Here is a 25,397-nt window from a genome sequence, read left to right as displayed (position 1 = left end):
TTCACATTTAGGGCGTGGGATATACAATTGAGGAGAGATTATAGATTATATATTTTTTTTTTTTTTTTTTTTTTAATTTACAGGCCACAGAAACACTATTCAGAATGGGTGTAGCAAGAGGAGCCATCACAACATTAAGAAATGGAGAAGTAAGATGATAATTTTCATATAGTTATTAGTTGTTAATTTACAGTTTGCAATTTTTAGAATATAAAATGTGATGAAATCTATGATGCTTTGTCTAAGAAATAGAGAGATATCTGGTATATATAATATTGAATGTACCTGAACAAATCCATTTTAATTCATAGTCATATTGGAACCAGATCTTAGGTTGAAAACAAATTACTGTCTTTTTACCTTTAGTTATCAAATATCTTTACTCTTAAAAAATGACATTTTATTAGTAACTTCTACAAATGTTTTTAATGAAAAAAGAACCCCTTACCTTTTGCTTTCTTTCTATTTTGTGTTATACAGGACTGATACTTATTTCTTAAGATAAAATAATTGGAAATGTTGAAGTTTACCACACGTGGAGAGAAGGGAAGGAAGAGGGAGGGGAGAGGGAGAAGAAGGCTGGAGAGGATTTTTGTCTGCAGATGCTAAGTTTTGACTTTTTAAAATGCTCCTGTCAATCCTTTAGAAGATTTTTCTATCACCTCACATAAATTTTCATTTTAAAATTGTTACCAGCTTAATTACCACTCTGTCTGCTCTTTCTTTATTTTCTCCTTTACTAATACAAATTTAGGTTGAGGCCAAATGTAACACCACATTGTTATGTTCCTTTTTCTGTTCTATTGGCAAGTACTTAAGGCTAAAATACAGAACTCCCTATTTTTGGGGAGATGGAGTCTTACTATGTTGCTTAGGCTGGTCTTGAACTCCTGGCCTCAAACGATTCTCCTGCCTCCTGCCTCAGCCTCACAAAGTGCTGGCATTACAGGCATAAGCCACCATGCCTAGCCCTTACAATTCCCTATTCTTGAATTAAGTTTGATGTTATTTAATGTAATATTTATAATTCAGAAACCTAAATATTTAATAGTGGAAGTGAATATCTAAGGAGTTAAATAAAATTGTATTACTTCATAACTATATATGTGTCGGTTGATGTATTTGCTCATTAGGCAGAAATGTGCCAACATTTGAAAAGTATATATACTCTAAATATTTAATTTTGTATTGGCAAATCACCTTGGTATAATTTGTAACATATATTTTGTCTATACAGAAAGACTTAACTGATCCCTTTGTATTCTCAAACATTGAAGTATGTGGTGTCATTTTGAAAAAAGAAAACTTACAGCAATATAGTCAGACATAGTAATCTACCTATAATGTCTAAAAATGAATTTCAGATTTTACTAATTACTGTATTTTTTTTTCATAGGGTGGGCAATGAACTGTTGAACTTACCTTCTTTTATAGGACGGTTAGGGAAATGTATGCAACACAGTTGTATAAGTAATCATCTGAGGACAGCAACACATTGGATATATACTTATTTTACTTAATGGGGAGGCAATAGTTAAAATAGCTGGCTTTTGTTCCATTTTTCTACTAATTATTAGGTGTTGTTCCATGTGGCCAACCTGGTTAAATAGATAAAGTGTTTAAGCACTCTCTGACCTCCAGTTTCTATAATGAAGTTAAAAGTGTAAGATGCACATATTTTTCTTACATTTTAAGAGCTCTGAAAATGGAATGTGTCTTCTAATTAATGGCACCTCAGAGTTATCATCTGCTATTCTTCACATTTTAATGTCTCTAAAATTAGGAAATTTCTTTTTTTCCCCACTGACTTTTTTGGTTCTCAGGAAATTTGTCTGTGGTATGTTAGGGTTGATAAAATAATATTTTATGGTTTAAAAAGTACAGAGTGATGTGTGGCAAGCATTTGTTAAATGGTAGTTAGGATAGGCCACTAATTAGTTTTAATTTCATGATTTGATTTTTGGAAGTAGAGGAGACAAAACAAAACAAAGATATTACTGAATACACACACACACACACACACACAGACACACACGCCATAGATTTTCCGAAATGGTGGGCTAAATGCTATGGAAATGGGTGCCATGATTCCTGACTTTAGAGGAGCTTACTCTCTGATGGGGGAAACAATTCTATCAATACTTGGAAAAAGGAAAAAGTCTGGGAGAGTGTGGAAATACTTTGTTTAGCTTGAGTCTGAAACTAACCAGTGTCCCGATTCCACTTGGATTGTGTTAAATTTAAACTGTGTTTTAGTATTAGGACAATGGTAGATAATCTGTTTGAGAGTAGGATATAAACTAAAAGGTTAATAATTTGAGGGATTATTTAAAACACAATCTGAAATCATTATATTTATCAATATTGGAAATTTTATAATATGCTAAGGGAGGAAAGCGGCAAGTGGTTAATTTATTTGTCCTAGGCCTTTTAAAAAAATGTACTAGGCCAGTACTGCAAAAATATTTGTTAGGCAGGGATTCATAGGTAACCTCATGACGAGTGTATCAGGTAAGAGAAAAAAAGTTGGTATATCCAAATTCCAAAAATATCAGTCTTTCAGCGAATTTATCCAGATGCATGATGACAATAAACTTTGCATGTTTCCTCCTCCCTGTTCTGGCTTTAATGCTGTATTTTGTCTACTTACTGGACATTTCTGCTTGGATATTTGAAGAAATTTTGAAATGGGAGAACATTTTCCCCTTTCTGAAAGTAAGATAGTCTTTGAAGGTGTTTAAAACTTATTTTATAGGTTGTAATGTATTATAGGAGGTCTTAAGCAGAGGAGCGATACTTTATCTTTTAAAAATCCTCCTCTTAACTCTCCAAGGGAGAGATTACACTGGTCATCTTATAGGTAAACTGAGGCTTAGAGAAGTTAAACATTTTGCCTGTGGTCAAATAGCTAGGAAATTGGAGAGCTAGGATTTGAACCCTTGTCTCCAAAGTTCATTGATTCTAGTATGCAATATAATTGCCCTCAATGTACAATAATTCACTTACTTAGACTTTAAGGTGTAAGGAAGGGATCCAGTTTCAGTTTTCTGCATATGGCCAGCCAGTTTTCCCAACACCATTTATTAAATAGGGAATCCTTTTCCCATTGCTTGCTTTTGTCAGGTTTGTCAAAGATCAGATAGTTGTAGATGTGTGACATTATTTTTGAGGCCTCTGTTCTGTTCCATTGGCCTATGTATTTGTTTCGGTACCAGCACCATGCTGTTTTGATTACTGTGACCTTGTAGTGCAGTTTGAAGTCAGTGTAGTTGTACTGACAGTGTAGTGTAGTTTGATGCCTCCAGTTTTGTTCTTTTTGCTAGGATTTTCTTGACTATATGAACTCTTTTTTGGCACCATATGAAATTTAGTTTTTTCTAATTCTGTGAAGAAAGTCAATGGTAGCTTGATGGGGATAGCATTGAATCTATAAATTACTTTGGGCAGTATGGCCATTTTCACGATATTGATTCTCCCTATCCATGAGCATGGAATGTTTTTCCCGTTTGTTTGTATCATCTCTTATTTCCTTGAGCAGTGGTTTGTAGAGCTCCTTGAAGAGGTCCTTCACATCCCTTTAAGTTGTATTCCTAGGTATTTTGTTCTCTTAGTAGCAATTGTGAATTGGCGTTTGCTCAAGATTTGGCATTCTCTTTGTCTATTATCGATGTGTAGGAATGCATGTGATTTTTGCACATTGATTTTGTATCCTGAGACTTTGCTGAAGTTGCTTATCAGCTTAAGGAGATTTTGGGCTGAGACAATGGGATTTTCTAAAAATACAATTATGTCATCCACAAACAGAGATAATTTGACTTCCTCTCTTCCTATTTGACTACCCTTTATTTCTTTCTCTTGCCTGATTGTCCTGGCCAGAAATTCCAGTACTATGTTGAATAGGAGTGGTGAGAGAGGGCATCCTTGTCTTGTGCCTGTTTTCAAAGGAAATGCTTCCAGCTTTTGCCCAGTTAGTGTGATATTGTCTGTGGGTTTGTCATAAATAGCTCTTATTATTTTGAGATATCCATCAATACCTAGTTTATTGAGTGTTTTTAGCATGAAAGGGTGTTGAATTTTATCGAAGGCCTTTTCTTCATCTATTGAGTTAATCATGTGGTTTTTGCCATTGGTTCTGTTTATGTGATGGATTTTGATTTGCGTATGTTGAACCAGCCTTGCATCCCAGAGATGAAGCTGACTTGATCATGGTGGATAAGCTTTTTGATGTGCTGCTGGGTTTGGTCTGCCAGCATTTTATTGAGGATTTTTGCATCGATGTTCATCAGGAATATTGGCCTGAAACTTCTTTTCTTTGTTATGTGTCTGCCACGTTTTGGTATCAGGATGATGCTGGCCTCATACAATGAGTTGGGGAGGAGTCCCTCTTTTTGTATTGATTGGAATAGTTTCAGAAGGAATGGTACCAGCTCCTCTTTGTACCTCTGGTAGAAATCAGGTGTGAAGCTGTCAGGTCCTGGGCTGTTTTTGTGTGGTAGGCTATTAATTACTGCCTCAATTTCAGATCTTGTTATTGGTCTGTTCAGGGATTCGACTTCTTCCTAATTTAGTCTTGGGAGGGTGTATGTGTCCAGGAATTTATCCATTTCGTCTAGATTTTCTAGTTTATTTGCATAGAGGTGTTGATAGTATTCTCTAATGGTAGTTTGTATTTCTGTGGGATCGGTGGTGATATCCCCTTTATCTAATTTTTTATTGAGTCTATTTGATTCTGCTCTTTTTTCTTTATTAGTCTAGCTAGCGGTCTGTCTATTTAGTTGATCTTTTCAAAAAACCACCTCCTGGATTCATTGATTTTTTGAAGGATTTTTTGTATCTTTATCTCCTTCAGTTCTGCTCTGATATTAGTTATTTCTTGTCTTCTGCTTGCTTTTGAATTTGTTAGCTTTTGCTTCTCTAGTTCTTTTAATTGTGATGTGAAGGTGTTGATTTTAGATCTTTCCCACATTCTTCTGTGGGCATTTGGTGCCATAAATTTCCCTCTACACACTCCTTTAGCTGTGTCCCAGAGATTCTGGTACGTTGTGTCTTTGTTCTCATTGGTTTCAAAGAACTTATTTATTTCTGCCTTACTTTCATTATTTACTGAGTAGTCATAGAGGAGCAGGTTGTTCAGTTTTCACGTAGTTGTGTGGTTTTGAGGGAGTTTTTTAATCCTGAGTTCTAATTTGATTGCATTGTGGTCTGAGAGACTGTTATGATTTCCGTTCTTTTGCATTTGCTGAGGAGTGTTTTACTTCTAATTATGTGGTCAATTTTAGAATAAGGGCGATGTGGTGCTGAGAAGAATGTATATTCTGTTGATTTGGAGTGGAGTCTTCTGTAGATGTCTATTGAGTCTGCTTGGTTCAGAGCTGAGTTCAAGTCCAGGACATCCTTGTTAATTTTTTGTCTCATTGATCTAATATTGACAGTGAGGTGTTAAACTCTCCCACTGTTTTTTTGTGGGAATCTAAGTTTCTTTGTAGGTCTCTAAGGACTTGCTTTATGAATCTGGGTGCTCCTGTATTGGGTGCATATATATTTAGGATAGTTAACTCGTCTTATTGCAGTGATCCCTTTGCCATTATGTAATGCCCTTCTTTGTCTCTTTTGATCTTTGTTGGTTTAAAGTCTGTTTTATCGGAGAGTAGGATTGTAACCCCTGCTTTTTTTAGCTTTCCATTTACTTGGTAAATCTTCCTTCATCCCTTTATTTTGAGCCTGTGTGTGTGTTTGCACGTGAGATGGGACTCCTGAATATCGATGGGTCTTGACTCTTTATCTAATTTTCCAGTCTCTGTCTTTTAATTGTGGCATTTAGCCCATTTACATTTAAGGTTTATATATATATATATATATTTTTTGAGACGGAGTCTTGCTCTGTCGCCTGGACTGGAGTACAGTGGCCGGATCTCAGCTCACTGCAAGCTCCGCCTCCCGGGTTTACGCCATTCTCCTGCCTCAGCCTCCCAAGTAGCTGGGACTACAGGCGCCCGCCACCTCGCCCAGCTAGTTTTTTTTTTTTTTTGTATTTTTTAGTAGAGACGGGGTTTCACCGTGTTAGCCAGGATGGTCTCGATCTCCTGACCTCGTGATCCGCCCGTCTCAGCCTCCCAAAGTGCTGGGATTACAGGCTTGAGCCACCGCGCCCGGCCTAAGGTTAATATTGTTATATGTGAATTTGATCCTGTCATTATGATGCTAGCTGGTTATTTTGCCCATTAGTTGATGCAGTTTCTTCATAGTGTCGATGGTCTTTATAATTTGGTATGTTCTTGCAGTGGCTGGTACCTGTTTTTCCTTTGCATATTTAGTACTTCCTTCGGGAGCTCTTGTGAGGCAGGTCTGGTGGTGACAAAATCTCTCAGCATTTGCTTGTCTGTAAAGGATTTTATTTATTTTTTGCTTATGAAGCTTAGTTTGGTTGGATATGAAATTCTGGGTTGAAAATCTTTTCTTTAAGAATGTTGAATATTGATCCTCACTGTCTTCTTGCTTGTAGGGTTTGTGTAGATATACCCACTGTTAGTCTGAGGGACTTCCCTTTGTTGGTAACCCAACCTTTGTCTCTGGCTGCCCTTAACATTTTTTCCTTCATTTCAACCTTGGTGAATCTGACAATTATGTGTCTTGGGGTTGCTCTTCTCGAGGAGTTTCTTTGTGGTGGTCTCTGTATTTCTTGAATTTGAATATTAGCCTCTGTTGCTAAGTTGGGAAGTTCTTCTGGATAATATCCTGAAGAGTGTTTTCCAACTCGGTTCTATTCTCCCCATCATTTTCAGGTATACCAATCAAACGTAGGTTTGGTCTTTTCATGTAGTCCCATATTTCTTGGAGGCTTTGTTCTTTCCTTTTCATTCTTTTTTTTTTTTTCTAATCTTGTCTTCATGCTTTATTTCATTAAGTTGATCTTCAATCTCTGATATCCTTTTTCCACTTGATCAGTTCAGCTATTGATACGTGTGTGTGCTTCACGAAGTTCTCATGCTGTGTTTTTCAGCTCCATTAGGTCATTTATGTTCTTCTCTAAACTGGTTATTCTAGTTAGCAATTCCTCTAACCTTTTTTCATGGTTCTTAGCTTCCTTGCATTGGGCTAGAACATGCTTCTTTACCTCAGAGGAGTTTGTTAGTACCCACCTTCTGAAGCCTATTTCTGTCATTCCTCAAACTTACTCTCTGTCCAGTTTTGTTCCCTTGCTGGCCAGGAGTTGTGATCCTTTCGAGGAGAAGAGACATTCTGGTTTTTGGAATTTTCAGCCTTTTTGCCTTGTTTTTCCTCATCTTCATGGATTTATCTACATTTGTTCTTTGATGTTGGTGACCTTCTGATGGGGTTTCTGTGTGGACGTCCTTTTTGTTGATGTTGCTGTTACTCCTTTCTGTTTGTTAATTTTCTTTCTAACAGTCAGGCCCCTCTGCTGCAGGTCTGCTGGAGTTTGCTGGAAGTTTACTCCAGACCCTGTTTGCCTGGGTATCACCAGCTGAGGCTGCAGAACAGCAAAGATTGCTGCCTGTTCCTTCCTCTGGAAGCTTTGTCCTAGAGTGGCATCTGCCAGATGCCAGCCGGAGGTCTCCTGTATGAGGTGTCTGTTGACCCATGCTGAGAAGTGTCTCCCAGTCAGGAGGCACGGGGATCAAGGACCCACTTGAGGAGGCAGTTTGTACCTTAGCAGAGCTCCAGCACTGTGCTGGGAGATCCGCTGTTGTCTTCAGAGCTGCCAGGCAGGAACGTTTAAGTTTGCAGAAGCTTCACCCATAGCTGCCTCTTCCTCAGGTTCTCTGTCCCAGGGAGATGGGAGTTTTATCTATAAGCCCCTGCCTGGGGCTGCTGCCTTTCTTTCAGAGATGCCCTGGCCAGAGAGCAAAGAAGGTATATCTTTAAACTTAGCTTTGAAGAAACTGATGAGCATTAATCAAGGAGAAGAGGCCAAAAGTCTTTGCCAGTTAGGAGAAACAATATGAAAAGGATTAAAGTGAGGTACTAGGGACAGGTAACTTTAATTGCAGAATCAAAAAGGAAAGCAGTGTGGGTGGTGTCATGTTGAAGGGAAGTAACATTTGTTGAGTGCCTATTATATGCTCTAGGTGCATTATAATTATCCAGCTCATTCATACATCAAAACAACTTTCCATTTTTGTTACTCTTATCACTGTTTTTCCAAAGGAGGTATTTCAGGTTCAAGACAGTGTAGTGTTTTTTTTTTTTTTTTTTTAATTTTTTTTTATTTTAATCACATTTCCCTGAGAATTTATGATATGAATGCTTAGGGTATTGATAAGTTTGTGGTAGAATCAAGAATTAGTATTCTGTCTCCCAACTGGAGTAGCCAGCATCCTATGCTAAGCCAGTACTGCGAATGTATTTGTTAAGCAGGGATTCTTAGGTAACCTCATGACAAAAATATCAGCTAAGAGAAGTAATGAAAAAATACTAGTCTGCATGTCAGTAGACTTTACTAGACCTTGGACAGTTTACTTAACTCCTCACAACTTCAGCTTCATACTTCAGAAAATGAGCCAATTAGATGATCTTTAAGATCCTATATGGCTTTAACATTTTCTGCTTACAGGTAGCTTTGTATACCCTTTCTGCCTAGGTAGCGGTTTCCAGCCTTTTTGACGCAAGAGACTGGCTTCGTCGAAGACAATTTTTCCACGGGAGGCTTGGTTTTGGGATGAAACTGTTCTACCTCAAATCATCATTAGATTATCATAAGGAGCACACAACCTGGATCCCTCCCATGTGCAGTTCAAAATAGGGTTCACGCTCCTATGAGAATCTACTGCCACGGCTGATCTGACAGGAGGCCAAGCTCAGGCGGTAATGCTCGCTTGCCTGCTGCTCACCTCCTGTTGTGTGGCCTGGTTCCTAACAAGCCAGGGACCAGTACCTGTCCATCTCTCAGGGGTTGGGAACCCCTGTGTTTAATTAAGCCTTTAAAGTTGTGGTTGTCAACTTTGGCTGAGTTTGAGAATTGCCCATGGAGCTCTGCAAAACTATAGGTACCTGGGCTCCATCACCAAAGACTTTGTCTATGAGGTCTAGTTTGGGGCTCCAGTATCTATATTTTTTAAAATGTCCCCTGATTTTAATACTTAGCTACTGTTGTAAACCACTGTATTAGAAGTATTTTTTAATTCTTTCTTCTTTGAACTCAAGGAGGGTACACTCTGTATGAGATAAAACAGGTTAAGAAATAGAAAAGAAATTTAAAGTATATATAAAGATTTTTGTATGTAAAGTAGAACAGAGTATTAAGGTTTGTTGCTGTTTTGGCAAGAAGGAAAAGTAGGTTTTTTTAAAGCTACTTTTGTTTTATATGACGACATGGTATTAGGTATTCTGAATGATTCATTAGAATGGATTTTTTTTTAACCTTCCAGGAGCATGCTGTACATAAGTAATATAGAATATTTAATTTTAGAGTGATTGCTGCAGTGAGGGTAGGGATTCTTTGTTAGGGATTTCTATTCTTAAAGTTTAACACCTGGCTAACACATAATAAAAATCTCAGTATATGTCTGATGAGTAAGTAAAAGATTTATTTAGACAGAACTGAAGTGGCAAATACTACTTTAATTTCATCAGCTTTCAGTTTAATATAAGTATATCTTTATAGATTTTTATGGATAGTTATAAATATTGGTGTTATTTTAAAATCATATTTAATACAGCAATAATTATTTTTGACATTAAATTTTTTCATGAAAATATTCATGAATTAAAGAATATTTAAATAATACAATTTACATAGTTGATATTTCTTATTCACAAAGAGACTTGATTATTCATCTATTAAGATATATTTCCAACATTACTAAAATTATTATACTTTTAATATTATATTTAAGGAAACTAAGCATTTTCTTATTGTTGAATGTGAATTCTTTATACAAGAAAACCTAGAACTAAACTCTCAAATATATATTTTTATTGTTGAATCTATTTTTTCTTATATATTTTTGTTATTATTTTTTTCTTTACTGCTTCCCTTCTAGCACTACCTCAGGAAAAAATGTAAGTCTTTAATAAGCAAAATATTAGTTCAAATAATGAAATCTCTGAGACCTGGTGCCTAGTAGAATGCCAGGAACTAGTGGCTTGTAAAATCTAATCAAATAAATATTCACTGATAGCGTCCTAAAAGCAATTGTGATGCATGGCACTGGAATCAGATCTAGTGTTTCTTCTTTTTTCTTTGTTCCCCTGAATAATTATTGTGAGGTAGATTACTAGATACTGGGTTTTAATTGTAAACTAAACCAAAATGGTTTTGGCTTTCAAAAAGTTTTGTAGTCTGGTGGCTGAGTCATAACCTGCTACTTAGGACCTTGCCAGTGTCTTCTGTAACCAGACCAGCAGCAAGCTCATGCATTGCTTTGTGAGAAATAAATTAGATAACGTCTATAAGGCAGCTAGCACAATGTCTGCCACAAAATAAGCCTATTAGAATTAGCCTGTTCTAAATCTTAACTTAGTTTTATTTTATTACATCTGTTGTATTATTTTCTATATTGGGGTGAGTAAATGGAGATCTTATGTTTATAACAGTGCGTAAACTGGTAGTTGATAATAAAAGACAGAGTTTAGGTATTTTGATCCACAACTATACTAATAGCAGTGTTATTGGCACTTTTGAGTGATTATTTCCTTCCTGTGTGAGTCATGATATTTGAGTTGGCATTTGTTGCCAGTGCCCTCTGCTGTCTAGTGCCAGTATCTCAGTATTATACAAAACATGTTTAGTCACAAACTTGATGTGTACTACTCAACCAAATTCTGCTGATCATGTTTTTGTTTTTATGCATAAAGTAAATATAACAAGGGAAGTGCAATAATAAAGAAAATGACTTGTACAAACAAATATAAGAATCCTATTAACCAAACGGTAAAGTTATTACATGGTGAAAACTTAGTTTTGATTATTGCAAGTCTTAGTTGGGCAGAAGTCCCACTGAGATTGGTGAGACACGGGCCTTCCAGAAATGTAGACTAAGGCTTAGTTGATCCTGTCAAAGAAAATTGGATTATCACTTTTGCAATAAGACTCTGATTTATGTATCATATTTTAATGGGAAGAAAATATTAAGATACCTTACACATGTCTATTGCTATTTAAATATACTTTTTATTAACATGATTCACTTCTGCCCATATCCTCATACCATGTAGGAAAAAAAAAGAATTCTGACCACTCTAGAATGTTCCTGATAACTTTTTCAAGTCTATTCTTTTATTCTTCTGTTGTTGGTTTTCAAATTGGATACTTAGTAAGCTATACGTAATCTATTAGAATATAGCCTAGAAGAGTTAGAATGATTTTTCCTTTTTAAGCAGCAATTCAAATACAGCAGTTTTAAAAAGCATGTGGGGAGAATGGATAACGTCTAGAGAAGGGGATAGGAAATAAGTATGAAAAGAATCTTGAGGAAAAGGAAGGAGATATGAGATATGATATGGCCTAGGAAATATTTATTGTAAGCAAGGTGCAGTAAGTCCTCATGTCATGTTGTCAGTAGCTCCTTGGAAACTGTGACTTTGAGTGAAATGCCTTACAGCAGGTCCTCCAATCACGTCCCTTTGTTCAATCTCATTTTGTTATAACATTGAAGAGGGGAATAGTAGTTTTGTTTGTCATACATTGTTTCACTTAAAATAGCAGTTGCCAAGAACCTATCAAGGACATTATGTTCAGATTTACTGTATATACAGAGACATCCCCATCCTATCTCTAATGTGCTGGGAAGAAATTAGTTTTGAACACAGAACAGAAAGTTTGAGATAACTAAAGCCACTGGTCATCACTTTCAGGGTGATAAAGCATTAAAAAAGGCTTCAAGGAGGTTGTGGAGTTACTATTAATATCTTGCTCATGTAGAAAAAATGTACCTTTTAATAGCCATCGATCTGGATAGTATAGATATTGAACCGCCAGAGGCAGAAGACTGGACTAAGTATAATAATATCGTGATATTTATTTCAGATCTCCAATTCCATGAATCAAAACAGCATATTATATTTTGGCAGGTTCTTAGAAAATTTATAGTTCATGCCAGAATCACATCATAAAACATTAATCTTCAGCACTTGTATTTTATTCTTGCTGGAATATTTTACCCTTGTCACTAAATCTGCTTTAAATAGCTCACCATGTTATATGCATTATTGCATACTCCTGATGAACAAACAATTTATTTTGAAAAGTTTGGTATAGACCAAGAAGGCCAAGGGTCAAACCAAGATTTTAAAAATATCAGATCACAATGTTTAAGTTTGTTGGCCTTGTCTGTACCAACTCTGTACGTGCCTTTCTACACTGAGATGATTATCTTTTGAAATTCTCTTATTTTCTTCATAATAGTAAGTCTGCTTTTGATTTAAATACAAAAATAAATGTGTTATAATTTTGTCCTTAAACAAAACAAACAACATCTGTTTAAGTATGGAACATTTAGGTTTTATTTTCAAAAATTAGAAAAGTTCTTAAGATAATATCAATTTGTTTTGATTCTAATGGGAAGAGCTTTAGGTCAAGAAAGCAATTACTTCCACATGGGTAAGGCTGAGCCTACCTCCCTCCCCTATACCAACCACCCACTAAACTTAAATTTATCTACTCTGGCTGTGTAGCTAGATGTGGTTGAATGCATTAGAAGACACAGGCTTTATTTAAGAAACAAAGATTTTAGATATGTAGAAAATGTTTTTTTGTACAAACATACCAAAAGAATTTTGCATATAACGTTAGGTGAGTTCAGCAGCAAGTAACTTAAACATTTTGAATTAGCAAATAAATTTAACTTTATGCATATATGTGTATGGCCAAATGTAATTTTTACCATTTTGTTTGCACATCATTTTTATTTTTAATTGACTGTTGTGTTCTCAGTAGGTAAGTGCTGTAGTTTGGATATTTGACCCTTCAAACGTCATGTTGAAATTTGATCACCAGTGTTGGAGGTGGAACCTAATGGGAGGTGTTTGGATCATGGGGGTGGATTCCTCATCAATGACTTGGTACCTTTCTTGTGGTAATGAGTGAGTTTCTATTCTGTTAGTTTCCATGACAGCTGGTTGTTAGAAAGAGCCTGGCACCTCCCTGCCCCTTCCTGTTTCCCCATATGATGTCTGCACATGCCGGCTCCCCTTTGCCTTCTGTCATGAAGAGAAGCAGCTTGAGGCCCTTACTATATGCATATGCTAGCCTCATGCATCTTGTACAGGCTGCAGAACTATGAGCCAAATGAATACCTTTTTAAAATAATAAATTGCCCAATCTCAGGTATTCCTTTTTAGTAACACAAATTGACTAAGATACTGAATTTGCCATATAATGTCAAGTATCGTTTGAGATGGTTCAGTAGGGATGTGGCAGGTCAGAACAGAGAAGATTTGTATTTAATGATAAAGAGATGTCATTAATTTCAAATAGGAGATTGTACAAATTTCCATATACCTTTGAATTTTAGAGGATTGAAGTCCATGGGAAAGATTGTTAAGGTAATTGGAAGAGTTGAAGGAATTTGGTAAAAGTCTGGTTTAGTGACTTTCACTGTAGTGGTTTTAGCCTAATGGCTGGGATTGAAGTCAGATTATAGTGGGTTAGGGAGTGAGTGAATGAGAGGGGAGCATGAATAGATTTTACACATGTATACTTCTTTTTTCAGGAAGGTGGTTTCAAGAAGAGAATTAAAGGACAATATCAAGAGGAAAAGCTCAGGGGTTAAAAAACAGTGCATCCCATGCATATAACAACTTACTCTCTTTTCTTATTGTTTAAAAGTGTCCCATTAGCCAGTGCTGAATGCAAATCTGGCTCTAATATTAATATAATATACATGCTAGCAGTCCTTTTGATATAATTTTTCAGTAATGGATTATAAAGTCATCAAGTGAAAGAACATTTAATAGGCAGAATCACAACTGACCGTAAAATCTCTGAGACTAATGAGAGCACCCAGGGCATTGGCTAACTCCAGATTACCCCAATTGAAAGCACTTTATCATTGCCTCACACCTTCATGTTAAAGTATTTTCCATAAAATGTGGACCTAATCCATCCTACCTACATCCTACATCCTACATGTGAGATCTTTAACCTCATTTAACGTTGCTAATTTTGATAGAGTTCTTCTGTATATCTAATGGAGTGCTCTTAAGACAGTTGAAACCCTTCATTTCTTGTTATTTTTGCACTGACTGATGCATTTAATAAATATTTGGTGTTCATTATGAGAATACAGAATGAAGAAATACATGATTATTATAACTTTGAATGCCTTCTATAATCTTGGAAACTTATTGATTAGATTTTAAAAACCAGTTTTATTGTGGTATAATAACCATAAGTTATATTCATTGAAAGTGTACAATTCGGTGATTTTTAAGTACATTTATGGAGTTGTACAGCCATAATCAAATCTAGTTTTTGAATATTTCTATCACTCTAAAAAATATTTGTTGCTATCACTTCCCATTGCTACTCCCAGACCCAGGTAACCGCTAATCTTTTTGTCTCTTTTTTTCCATTTCTGCCCTCTGTGGGTATATTGTAATACAGTTCTGACACTAACTGTCCATCAGTTAGCATCAGACTCCACAGGTTTAAGAGTTTAGCCCTCCAGAAGACTGCTCTCAATTCAGATGCCAGCCACAAATGCGGAACATTCATGCTTCTGACAACTGACTGTAAAATTGGAGATTCCCAAATTTATAGGTTCAGTAATTCTCTGGAATGACTCAAAGAGCTCACTAAAAATGTTATACAGTTTCTTTATAAACGGTACACATAAGACAAGGTTTGGAAGGGACCTGGACCTAAAGCTTCCATGCCCTCTCCCTGTAGAGTCAGGGTACATTACCCTCTCTGCATGTCAGTGTGTCCACCAAGCCTCAGTGTTCAGAGCTTTTATTGGGGTTTCAGTATATGGGTGTGATTGATTAAATTATTGGCCATGTGATTAAACTGTCTCCAGCTCCCTACCTGTCCTTGGAGGTGCTGTTGACCTAGAGTTCCAACCCTCTAATCATGTATGTGGTTTTTTTGGTGACCAGTCCCTATCTGGAAGCTATCACCATGAGCCACCTCATTAGCATAACAAAGACAGTGCAGTCACCTATGAAATTCCAAGGGTTTTTGAAGCCCTGTGCCAGGAACCAGGAACAAGGTTCGGATATATTTTTATTATGCCACAATCTAAACTCTCTTTTTCTGAAAATTTTATATACATGTAATTATACAGTATGTGCCCTTTTGAGTCTGCCTTCCTTTCCTTAACATGATGTATTTTGTTTTTTTTTGAGATGGAGTCTCACTCTCTTCCCCAGGCTTGAGTGCAGTAGAGTGATCTCAGCTCACTTCAGCCTCTGCCTGCCAGGTTCAAGCGATTCTCCTGTCTGAATCTCCTGAGTAGCTGGGACTACAGGAGTGCACCACCACACCTGGCTAATTTTTGTATTTTTAGTAGAGATGGGATTTCACCATGTTGCCCAGGCTGGTCTCGAACTCCTGACCTCAAGTGATCTGCCTGTCTCGGCCTCCCAAATTGCTGAGATTACAGGTGTGAGCCACTCCGCCTGTCCAACATAATGTTTTTGAGGTCATTATTATCAGTAAGTTCTTTTTCCCCTTTTCATGACCGAATAGTATTCCATTGTTTGGATTGCATTTTGTTTATGGACATATTAATTAACCATTTCGATTATTTCCAGTTTTCAGTTATGAAAGTTGGAGAGAAGTCTTTGGGTTGACATATGTTTTAATTTCTCTTGGCTTGATACCTAAATGTAGAATTGTTAGATCATAAGAATAATGCTTAAAGAAAAGAGTAGTTGTTTTATTTTACATTCCCACTTGGCAGTGTATGAGGGGTGCAGTTTGTCAGTATCCTTGCCAACATTTGGCATGATCATACTGTTTTATTATAGCCATTCTAGAAATGTATAGTGGTATCTTTTATGGTAATTTTCATTTCCCTAATGACTAGTGATGTTGGACTTCTTTTCATAGTGCTTATTGGACATTTGTATGTATTTTGTGAAATGTCTATTAAATTTTTTTGCCGTTTTTTTCATGGGGCTTATTGTCTTATTACTGACTTGCAGGAGATGACTTTAAAAATTTTTTCATTTTGGATCAAATCTTTTATTAAGTATAGGATTTGGGAATATTTTTTCCCAGATTGTGGCCTGCCTTTTCACTTTCTAAATAGTGCTTTTTGAAGACAAAATGTTATAAGTTTGATGATATTCCATTTATTAATTTTTTTTCTGTTATGAGCTATACTTTGGCTATCATATCCAAGAAATCTTTACCTAGTTGGGGGTCACAAAGATTTTCTCCTTTGTTTTTCATTTAGGTCTGTGATCTGTTTTGAGTTTACTTTTAAATACGGTGTGAGATACTCTGGTTTCTCTTCAGATCATATCAGTCTTTCTGTCACCTTTTAAATATGGTGTGAGGTGAAAATCCAAGTTCATTTTTTTTGTTTTATTTTTTGCCTATGTATATTCAGTTGTACCAGCAGCATTTGTTGAAAAGCCTATCTTTGCCCATTGAATTGCTTTGGCATCTTTGTTAAAAAACAGTTGACCATAAATGTCAAGGTTTATGTCTAGAATTTTTGTGGTTCTGAATCTACTAAGATGGAGGAAGACTCTCTCCTATGTATTCCAACTAAAACCCTGGGCAGAATACACAGCACAACTATTTGAGGTCTCTGAAGAGTAAATAATAGCAGGAGGTTCAGGATGCAGTTCCAACCTGGAGGTGCGACTGATACTGGCAAGTTTTCTGTTTTGTTTGTTGTTGTTGTTGTTGTTATTGTTTTCTCTCTCCTTTTCCCCTTTCTTTTTCTCCCAGCTTGGCAGGACATCTTATTCTTGGTCTGCACAAAAGATACAGACAGAAAAATTCTCTTTTTCTCTGTTTATGGTCAGAGGACTGGAAAGAAGGGCCCCTGTGCAAAGGAGTCTGTGTGGAAAATCACTGTTTTCTTTGTGTTTTGTATTCTGGTTTTTGTTTTACTTTTCTGGTGGGACCCCAGGTAAGCCTTAATCATGAGGCTGTTCCCCTGCAATGGTGGTGGTGGTGGTGGCAATGGCAACTCTGCAGCATTTAAAACTCTGAAAGGTAATCTTTTTCTTTGACCAAATAAACTGGAAAAATGGGCCCCTGTAGTCCAAAGAATGAGGGGAGAATATCTGTTCATTTTTGCTTTTTTCCTCCTTTCCTGCCACTTCTCCCCAAGGCATATGCAGTTGCAGAAAGTACATGAGTGTGTGTGGAGGCAAAAACACCATGTAGCCAGAGAATTAAGACAAGGGGTCTAGGAGACAGATAGTGTTGGGGAAATTATGGAGAGGAAGTAGGTAGAGAAAAAGATGACCTAAATCTGTGCATGAAGACCCAGACTCATCCCTAAGCTGAGCATGTGTGGTACCTTTTCAAGGAGGTGAAATAAAAAGTTTTATAACTGAACTACATTGTAGATCACCGTCTTTGTCCTAGATTGACTTTTAGGTGACACATATGAGGATAGTGTGAATATCCCTAAAAAGACTTGGGAAACTGAATTGACATTGAAGTCACAGCCCACCAGGTAGGTTGGGACTTGTGGTTTGAACCTAACAGGGTTGATTGCCAACAACAACAAAAATATTAAAAACGAAAGCAAAAACAAATCCATTGTCCAGAGGACCAAGAGCCTTTAGCATGACCAAGAGTGTCAAAATGCAATATTCACAGTCTCTCTCCCCTTTCTGGGACACACTCCAACATTACTGGACATAACCAAGACTCAGGGAAATCATCAACTGTTGTAGGAAAAACAGCAGCTAACAAATGCCATTCCTAAGATGACCTGGATGCTGGAATTATAACTCTGTCCTGTTAAAGTCAGAACAAACACTTTTGAAGTGAAAAGAAAGAATGAAGTTCTCAGCAAGGAAAGTAGAAAAGGAACCAACAGAAAATTTTAAGATAGGAAGTAGCAATAATCCAAATATATTAAAATAGTAAAATACCTAAACATTTTCTAGATGAGTTCAGTAGCAGAATGCAGGGGACAGAAAAAAGATTAAGTGGACCTCTTCAAGGAGAACTACAAACTACTGCTCAGTGAAATAAAAGAGGACACAAACAAATGGAAGAACATACCATGCTCATGAATAGGAAGAATGAATATCGTGAAAATGGCCATACTGCCCAAGGTAATTTATAGATTCAATGCCATCCCCATCAAGCTATCAATGAGTTTCTTCACAGAATTGGAAAAAAACTGCTTTAAAGTTCATGTGGAACCAAAAAAGAGCCCACATCTCCAAGACAATCCTAAGTCAAAAGAACAAAACTGGAGGCATCATGCTACCTGACTTCAAACTAGACTACAAGGCTACAGTAACCAAAACAGCATGGTACTGGTACCAAAACAGAGATATAGACCAATGGAACAGAACAGAGTCCTCAGAAATAATACTACACATCTACAGCCATCTGATCTTTGACAAACCTGACAAAAACAAGAAATGGGGAAATGATTCCCTATTTAATAAATGGTGCTGGGAAAATTGGCTAGCCCTAAGTAAAAAGCTGTAACTGGATCCTTTCCTTACTCCTTGTACGAAAATTAATTCAAGATGGATTAGAGACTTAAATGTTAGACCTAATACCATAAAAACCCTAGAAGAAAACCTAGCTAATACCATTCAGGACATAGGCATGGACAAGGACTTCATGTCTAAAACGCCAAAAGCAGTGGCAACAAAAGCCAAAATTGACAAATGGGATCTCATTAAACTAAAGAGCTTCTGCACAGCAAAAGAAACTACCATCAGAGTGAACAGGCAACCTACAGAATGGGAGAAAATTTTTGCAATCTACTCATCTGACAAAGGACTAATATCTAGAACCTTCAAAGAACTCAAACAAATTTACAAGAAAAAAACAAACAACCCCATCAAAAAGTGGGTAAAGGATATGAACAGACATTTCTCAAAAGAAGACATGCATACAGCCAACAGACACATGAAAAAATGCTCATCATCACTGACCATCAGAGAAATGCAAATCAAAACCACAATGAGATACCATCTCACACCAGTTAGAATGGCAATCATTAAAAAGTCAGGAAACAACAGGTGCTGGAGAGGATGTGGAGAAATAGGAACACTTTTACACTGTTGGTGGGATTGTAAACTAGTTCAACCATTATGGAAAACAGTATGGCGATTCCTCAAGGATCTAGAAGTACCATATGACCCAGCCATCCCATTACTGGGTATATACCCAAAGGATTATAAATCATGCTGCTATAAAGACACATGCACACGTATGTTTATTGCGGCACTATTCACAATAGCAAAGACTTGGAATCAACCCAAATGTCCATCAGTGACAGATTGGATTAAGAAAATGTGGCACATATACACCATGGAATACTATGCAGCCATAAAAAAGGATGAGTTTGTGTCCTTTGTAGGGACATGGATGCAGCTGGAAACCATCATTCTCAGCAAACTGTCACAAGAACAGAAAACCAAACACCGCATGTTCTCACTCATAGGTGGGAACTGAACAATGAGATCACTTGGACTCAGGAAGGGGAACATCACACACCAGGGCCTATTATGGGGAGGGGGAACGGGAGAGGGATTGCATTGGGAGTTATACCTGATGTAAATGACGAGTTGATAGGTGCTGACGAGTTGATGGGTGCAGCACAGCAACATGGCACAAGTATACATATGTAACAAACCTGCACGTTATGCACATGTACCCTAGAACTTAAAGTATAATAATAAAAGAAAATAAAATATAAAATAAAATATGAAAAAAATGAAAAAAAAATTAAGTGAAATTGAAGAAAGGGCAATAGAAATTATAATATCTGAACAATAAAGATAAAAAGACAATAAAATGAACACAGTGTAGAGATCTATGGGATGATAGAAAAGGTATAACAATTATGTCATAAGAGACCCAGAGGAGAGGATGAAGAGATTGGTACAGAAAAAACACTGAAGACATAATAGATGAAAACTTTCATCTTTGGTGAAAGACACATTTACAGATTCATAATATTCAGTAAATTCCAAAAATGCCAAATATGTTGTGATTCAATTTATATGACATTCTGCAAAAGCAAAAACTGTAGACATGGAGACCCAGATCAGTGTTTGTCGGAGATTGGAAGCGCAAGGAAGGGTTGATTTCAAAGACAGAATGAGGGAATTTTCTGAGTGATGAAACTGTTTGGCATAGTGATACTAATAATGGATACATGACTCCATGCATTTGTTAAAACCTAAACATTACAGGTTAAAACTTATAAAGTAAATTTTATTGTAATTAAAATGTTAAAAAGTAATTCTTAAGATAAAAAATGCATTGAAGGCAGTAGTGCTCAGAACACTTTGGTTCTAATGATTTCACCTGGTATATTGGAAGATTAAGGAGCACAAATAAAGATGCTAGTTCTACAGATTCATTTATGAGAATTGCATCATTGTAGTTTGTGTTTCTATATGATGATAAACTATTCAATTTCTTTTTGAATGTGGGTGCCTTTTTTTTTTTTTTAAAGAGAGAATTGTTTTCATGCAGTGTATTTGAAATGAGAGTAATCCTTAATATTCTTATTAAAGTGTAAGAAAAAGAACTTGAAAAGCATTTGCCAAAACTAAAAATACAGAACAGTATTTGTATATGTAATATCTACTAGTATTCAAATGAGGTTTCTACATATTGCCTTTTCATGAAAACTTGTTTAATGTGTTTGCGTTTCAAATGAAATGTACATTTTTTAATTTTCTATTAATATTAGGTGTGAACAGTGTACACTGTATGACCTACATGCTATTTTAAACAGATTCTGCACTCAAATTAAGATAAGAAAAAAGAGCAAAAGCTCTCTTTTGATTGTGTTTTATTTAAGTTATGGTTTCTTGTCCATTGCCCAGACTTGTAATACTGGATCTTCTTTATCTGTTACAGGTTGTTGAATATAATCTGTAATAATTGCATATACCTAGTTATGATAAAATGATTTAAATGGTAGCGCCTTAACTAAGGTGCTGTGAGTGGTGGATGATGAGAAGTATGTGTTTGTGAGCAGAAATTTGAATCTACTTGGATCACTAACATCTAACTATATGGCAAATATAATTTCTATTTGCTTTTCTTCTTTTGCAGTATTTGATTATTAAAACAATTGACTTTAATATTAATATTATGGAGATATCTGAAGGTACTTTCACTTGCTACTTTTTATTTTACTTCATGGAAGATCAGATTTCCTTTATGAAATTTTTTTTTCTCTCAAACATTTTTATGTTTTTAAACTGTGTTCTAGACACAGGTGAATGTAATAATAAATAAGCTATGGTTTCTGCTTTCATGGCTCTCACTTTTAAAATTGTTTCATTTGTGTTTTTAAATTTTTCTCTTGAATATTTACTGCTAAATATTTTAAATGTGATTTTCTTTGTGTAATGGCCTACTTTTATATAGAATATAATTAAAATTATATTTATCTTATCTTAGTATGGTATTAGATGGAATTTTTAACCATATGCATATAATCTGTTAGAATTTAATTACTGTTAATTCTAGTAGAACATATTTCCAAGAGCCAAGGTTAATGGAGGGCAATGAGAGAAAGATATTTATTGAAGCTGAAAACTCTACTGTATTTGAATTGTAGCTGTCTAAACTACTGATTTTTAAAAATTATCATGAGTTGGTAATCACTAATTTTTTTTTTTTTTTTTTGAGATGGAGTCTTGCTCTGTCGCCCAGGCTGGAGTGCAATGGCTCAGTCTCGGCTCACTGCAACCTCTGCCTCCCAGGTTCAAGCGATTCTCCTGCCTCAGCCTCCTGAGTAGCTGGGATTACAGGTGTGTGCCACCACATCCGGTTAATTTTTGTATTTTTAGTAGAGACGGGGTTTCACCATGTTGGTCAAGCTGGTCTGAAACTCCTGACCTTGTGATCTGCCTGCCTCAGCCTGCCCAAGTGCTGGGATTACAGGCGTGAGTCATGATGCCTGGCTATCACTAAAATTTTTCATTATTTGTTTTCTCTATACTCAATAGTAAAGTTAAAGGTAAGTAAAATTTAGCTTTTAATGTTTTAATTCCTGAAACACTGTTTTCAAAAAGGACATTACGGTTAAATTGTCTGATTAAGGTGGATTTCTTAGGATAATTGAAATGTGTGCATTGACACTAAAACTTGTGAATGGACTTACTCTCTATATGCTATGTGTTTAAAAATTCTGGCCAGGTGCAGTGGCTCATGCCTGTAATCCCAGCACTTTGGGAGGCTGAGGTGGGTGGATCACCTGAGGTCAGGAGTTCGAGACCAACCTGGCCAACACGGTAAAACCCCGTCTCTACTAAAAATACAAAAATTTGCTGGGCGTGCTGGTGGGTGCCTGTGATCCCAGCTAGTTGGGAGGCTGAGGCAGAAGAATCGCTTGAACCTGGGAGGTGGAGGTTACAGTGAGCTCAGATCATGCCATTGCACTACAACTTGGGCAACAAAGCCAGACTCTGTCTCAAAAAAAAAAAAAAAAAAAGAGTTAAACGAATATTTACCTTTTTTATTCTAAGAGCAAGCATGTTCAGTGAACATTTTCTACTTAGAAAAATTTTGCAATACATCTTTCAAGTATTTTAGAATGTTTTAAATTCATAAAGCACTTAGTCTCGTAGTTGTTTTGTTTGTTCTTTTGTAATATTATATGTGAAATTAAAACCTTGTCTCTGATTTGTTTTGTGAATTATCTGTGATCCAAAGAATTCATCAAAAAAATTAAAGAATGGGTATATGAATATCATATATTTATTGTACAAGAACTGTTCTATTTTTGATAGCCTATTTAATATTACCTGAATAATTGCATTAATTATTTTATTTAATAGTTTTCAGCCTTTAGTAGTAATAGAGTATGACTTTTAATGTTGATCTGGGAAAAATGCATCGTGAGGAATTAATCTGTAATTTATACTAAGAAAATGACTTTTGGGTAAAAAATTCATAGAATGAAGGATCTGACGATTACTTTAGGTCTTTAAAAACAAAGGCAATAAATAGTGAATTTTAGAATATTTAGAATATTACTGCTCAGCTCATATAGTAAATGAAGGAGTTTCTAGTGGCAAGTATGTTTGAGAAACTATAGACATATCAGATTGTGTGGGCTTTATCTATATTTCATAGTATATGTTAGATGCTCCCCTATTTTTTCCTTAAATAGTATTGTGTTGTGTAAGAGACTCTAAATATAATGAAATCATTGTCTTTATTCTGTATATATTACTTTTTGTATTGAATGCCTGTGGCTTTTAGCACAATGCTTGGAATGTTGATGTTGGTATATACTCTTATAAGTTAACATTGATTTATAAGAATTTAATATACCCAACATGGAAGTATTAACACACGTTGGTTTACCTTTGTGAAAACCCAGTATGGCAAACATCCTCTTTGCTAAATAAAAAATTAGGGTACCATTTTGTATATTATAAAATGATTTTTCAGTTAAAATTTTTTATTTTAGAAAATTTTAAACTCACACAAAAGTAGAGAGGATAATAATCCCCCAATGTAGCCATCATTCAGTTTTAATAATTGCTCACTGATTGCCAGTCTTCTTTATATCCCTAACCACTACTGCCTTCCCTCAATAATTTTGAAGCAAATTTCAAAATTTGCTTTTTGAAGCACGTAGACATCATATCACTCTATGTAAATATCTCAGTATGTAGCCTTAGAAGACAAGGAATCTCATTTTAAACTATGAACACAATGCTATTCATCTCACTGAAAAATTTTTCCTTATTATCGTATTTAGTCAGTGTTCACATTTTTCCAGTCATCTCTCTCTCTTGTTTGTTAAAATCAGAATCCAGATAAGATCTATATATTCCAGTTGGTTAAGATCTTAAATTTGTTTGAATTGGTTGGTTCCCCCTTCGTCCCTCTCTGTATGGTTTCCTAGAAATTTATTTATTGAAGAAACCAGACTGTAAAGCTTCTCACAATCTGATTTTTGCTGGTCCTTGTGGTATTCTTTCTTGGTTCTCTGTATTTCCTGCAAATCAGTAATAGATGTAGAGGTTTGATTAGATTCATATGTGTTTTGTTTTTTCTTTTCCTCATCTCAGAAATACATCAAAATTGGTTTTGTGTACTTCCATCAAGAGACACATAATACCTCGTTGAGTTTGTTTGTGTGTCTTGTTAACAGTCATTGGTGACCATTACCTATCATTACTTGTGTTTATTAGGCTTGCAAAATGGAGATATTCTTTTATCAGAGAATACTTGTGTAAAGGGAAACTTCTATTCTTTAACTATTTGGTTGCCTTTCATATGGAAAAGATAGGATAAAGTCTTGATTTTTCTCCCTTTATTTAACATTATTCAAAATGATGCGTTAGTTTACAAAAATCCTCAAAAGATGAATAATGAGGTTTTTATAAATCATTAGGAAATCATAGATTTAAATATATTTTGTGTGTTTCAATCCGCCGTAGTTATCCTTCTTTTTTTTTTTTTTTTTTGAGATGGAGGTTCACTCTGTCGCCAGGCTAGAGTGCAGTGGCGTGATCTTGGCTCACTGCAACATCCGTCTCCCAGGTTCAAGTGATTCTCCTACCTCAGCCTCCCAAGTAGCTGGGACTACAGGCGTGTGCCACTACACCCTAGCTAAAAAAAATTAGCTATTTTTGTATTTTTAGTAGAGACGGGGTTTCACCATGTTGGCCAGGATGGTCTCCGTCTCTTGACTTCATGATCTGCCTGCCTTGGCCTCCCAAAGTGCTGGGATTAAAGGTGTGAGCCACCATGCCTGGCCGTAGTTACCCTTCTTGAAGGTAAAGTTGTCCCTTCTTTGGACAGTGGAAACCTCTACAGGTTGGCTTCTGAATCCTTTGGATATAACTCTAGTAGTAGTCTGGTAAGATAAGAGGTTCTAGGTTCATCTTGTATAGCTCCTGGCCCCAGCTACAATCAGCCATTTCCCCAAGGAACTGTTGTTAGTTCACAAAAGGATTTTTAACTTATAAAATGTTTTATTATTTAAGAGTTACTCATACCCCATGAATTAAAATTTTCGTTTGATGTAATTTTGGTTGTATAGGATATATGAGTGGATGATTTTGAAAGATTTGTCCACTATTGAAGTTAGTAGTGTGGCATTTAGTTTTCCCCTTGAGAAATCTGTTACTTACCATAAAGTTCATCTTTTTTTTTAATTTAAATAAAGTTTATCTTTAAAGTTGATTAAAATTTTTCTCATGGGAGATTTGAATAATTCACATCATAATACTCATTTAGCCTCATATATTTATTAAAATTATCTCCACTTAATAGTAGGAAAATATAAAGG

The 25,397-nt window shown here is 35.8% G+C and overlaps 1 protein-coding gene across 4 annotated transcripts in view; it reads left to right on the top strand.

Moving 5' to 3' along the window:
• TMEM135 (transmembrane protein 135) overlaps nucleotides 1-25,397 on the top strand; it is a 255,633-nt gene that overhangs the window by 102,657 nt on the left and 127,579 nt on the right. For 3 of the 4 annotated variants that reach the window (XM_017948833.3, XM_017948832.3, XM_017948830.3), the window contains one exon: nucleotides 84-149. The exons of the other annotated variant lie outside the window; for it this stretch is intronic. In XM_017948833.3, the coding sequence (XP_017804322.1) occupies nucleotides 84-149 (66 nt within the window). The remainder of the gene's footprint in view (nucleotides 1-83; nucleotides 150-25,397) is intronic. 4 annotated transcript variants of the gene reach the window in all.

Source organism: Papio anubis, chromosome 12 (genome assembly GCF_008728515.1).
Source record: "Papio anubis isolate 15944 chromosome 12, Panubis1.0, whole genome shotgun sequence".
NCBI classification, from domain to species: domain Eukaryota; kingdom Metazoa; phylum Chordata; class Mammalia; order Primates; family Cercopithecidae; genus Papio; species Papio anubis.
This window is presented reverse-complemented; position numbering and strand designations above follow the sequence as displayed.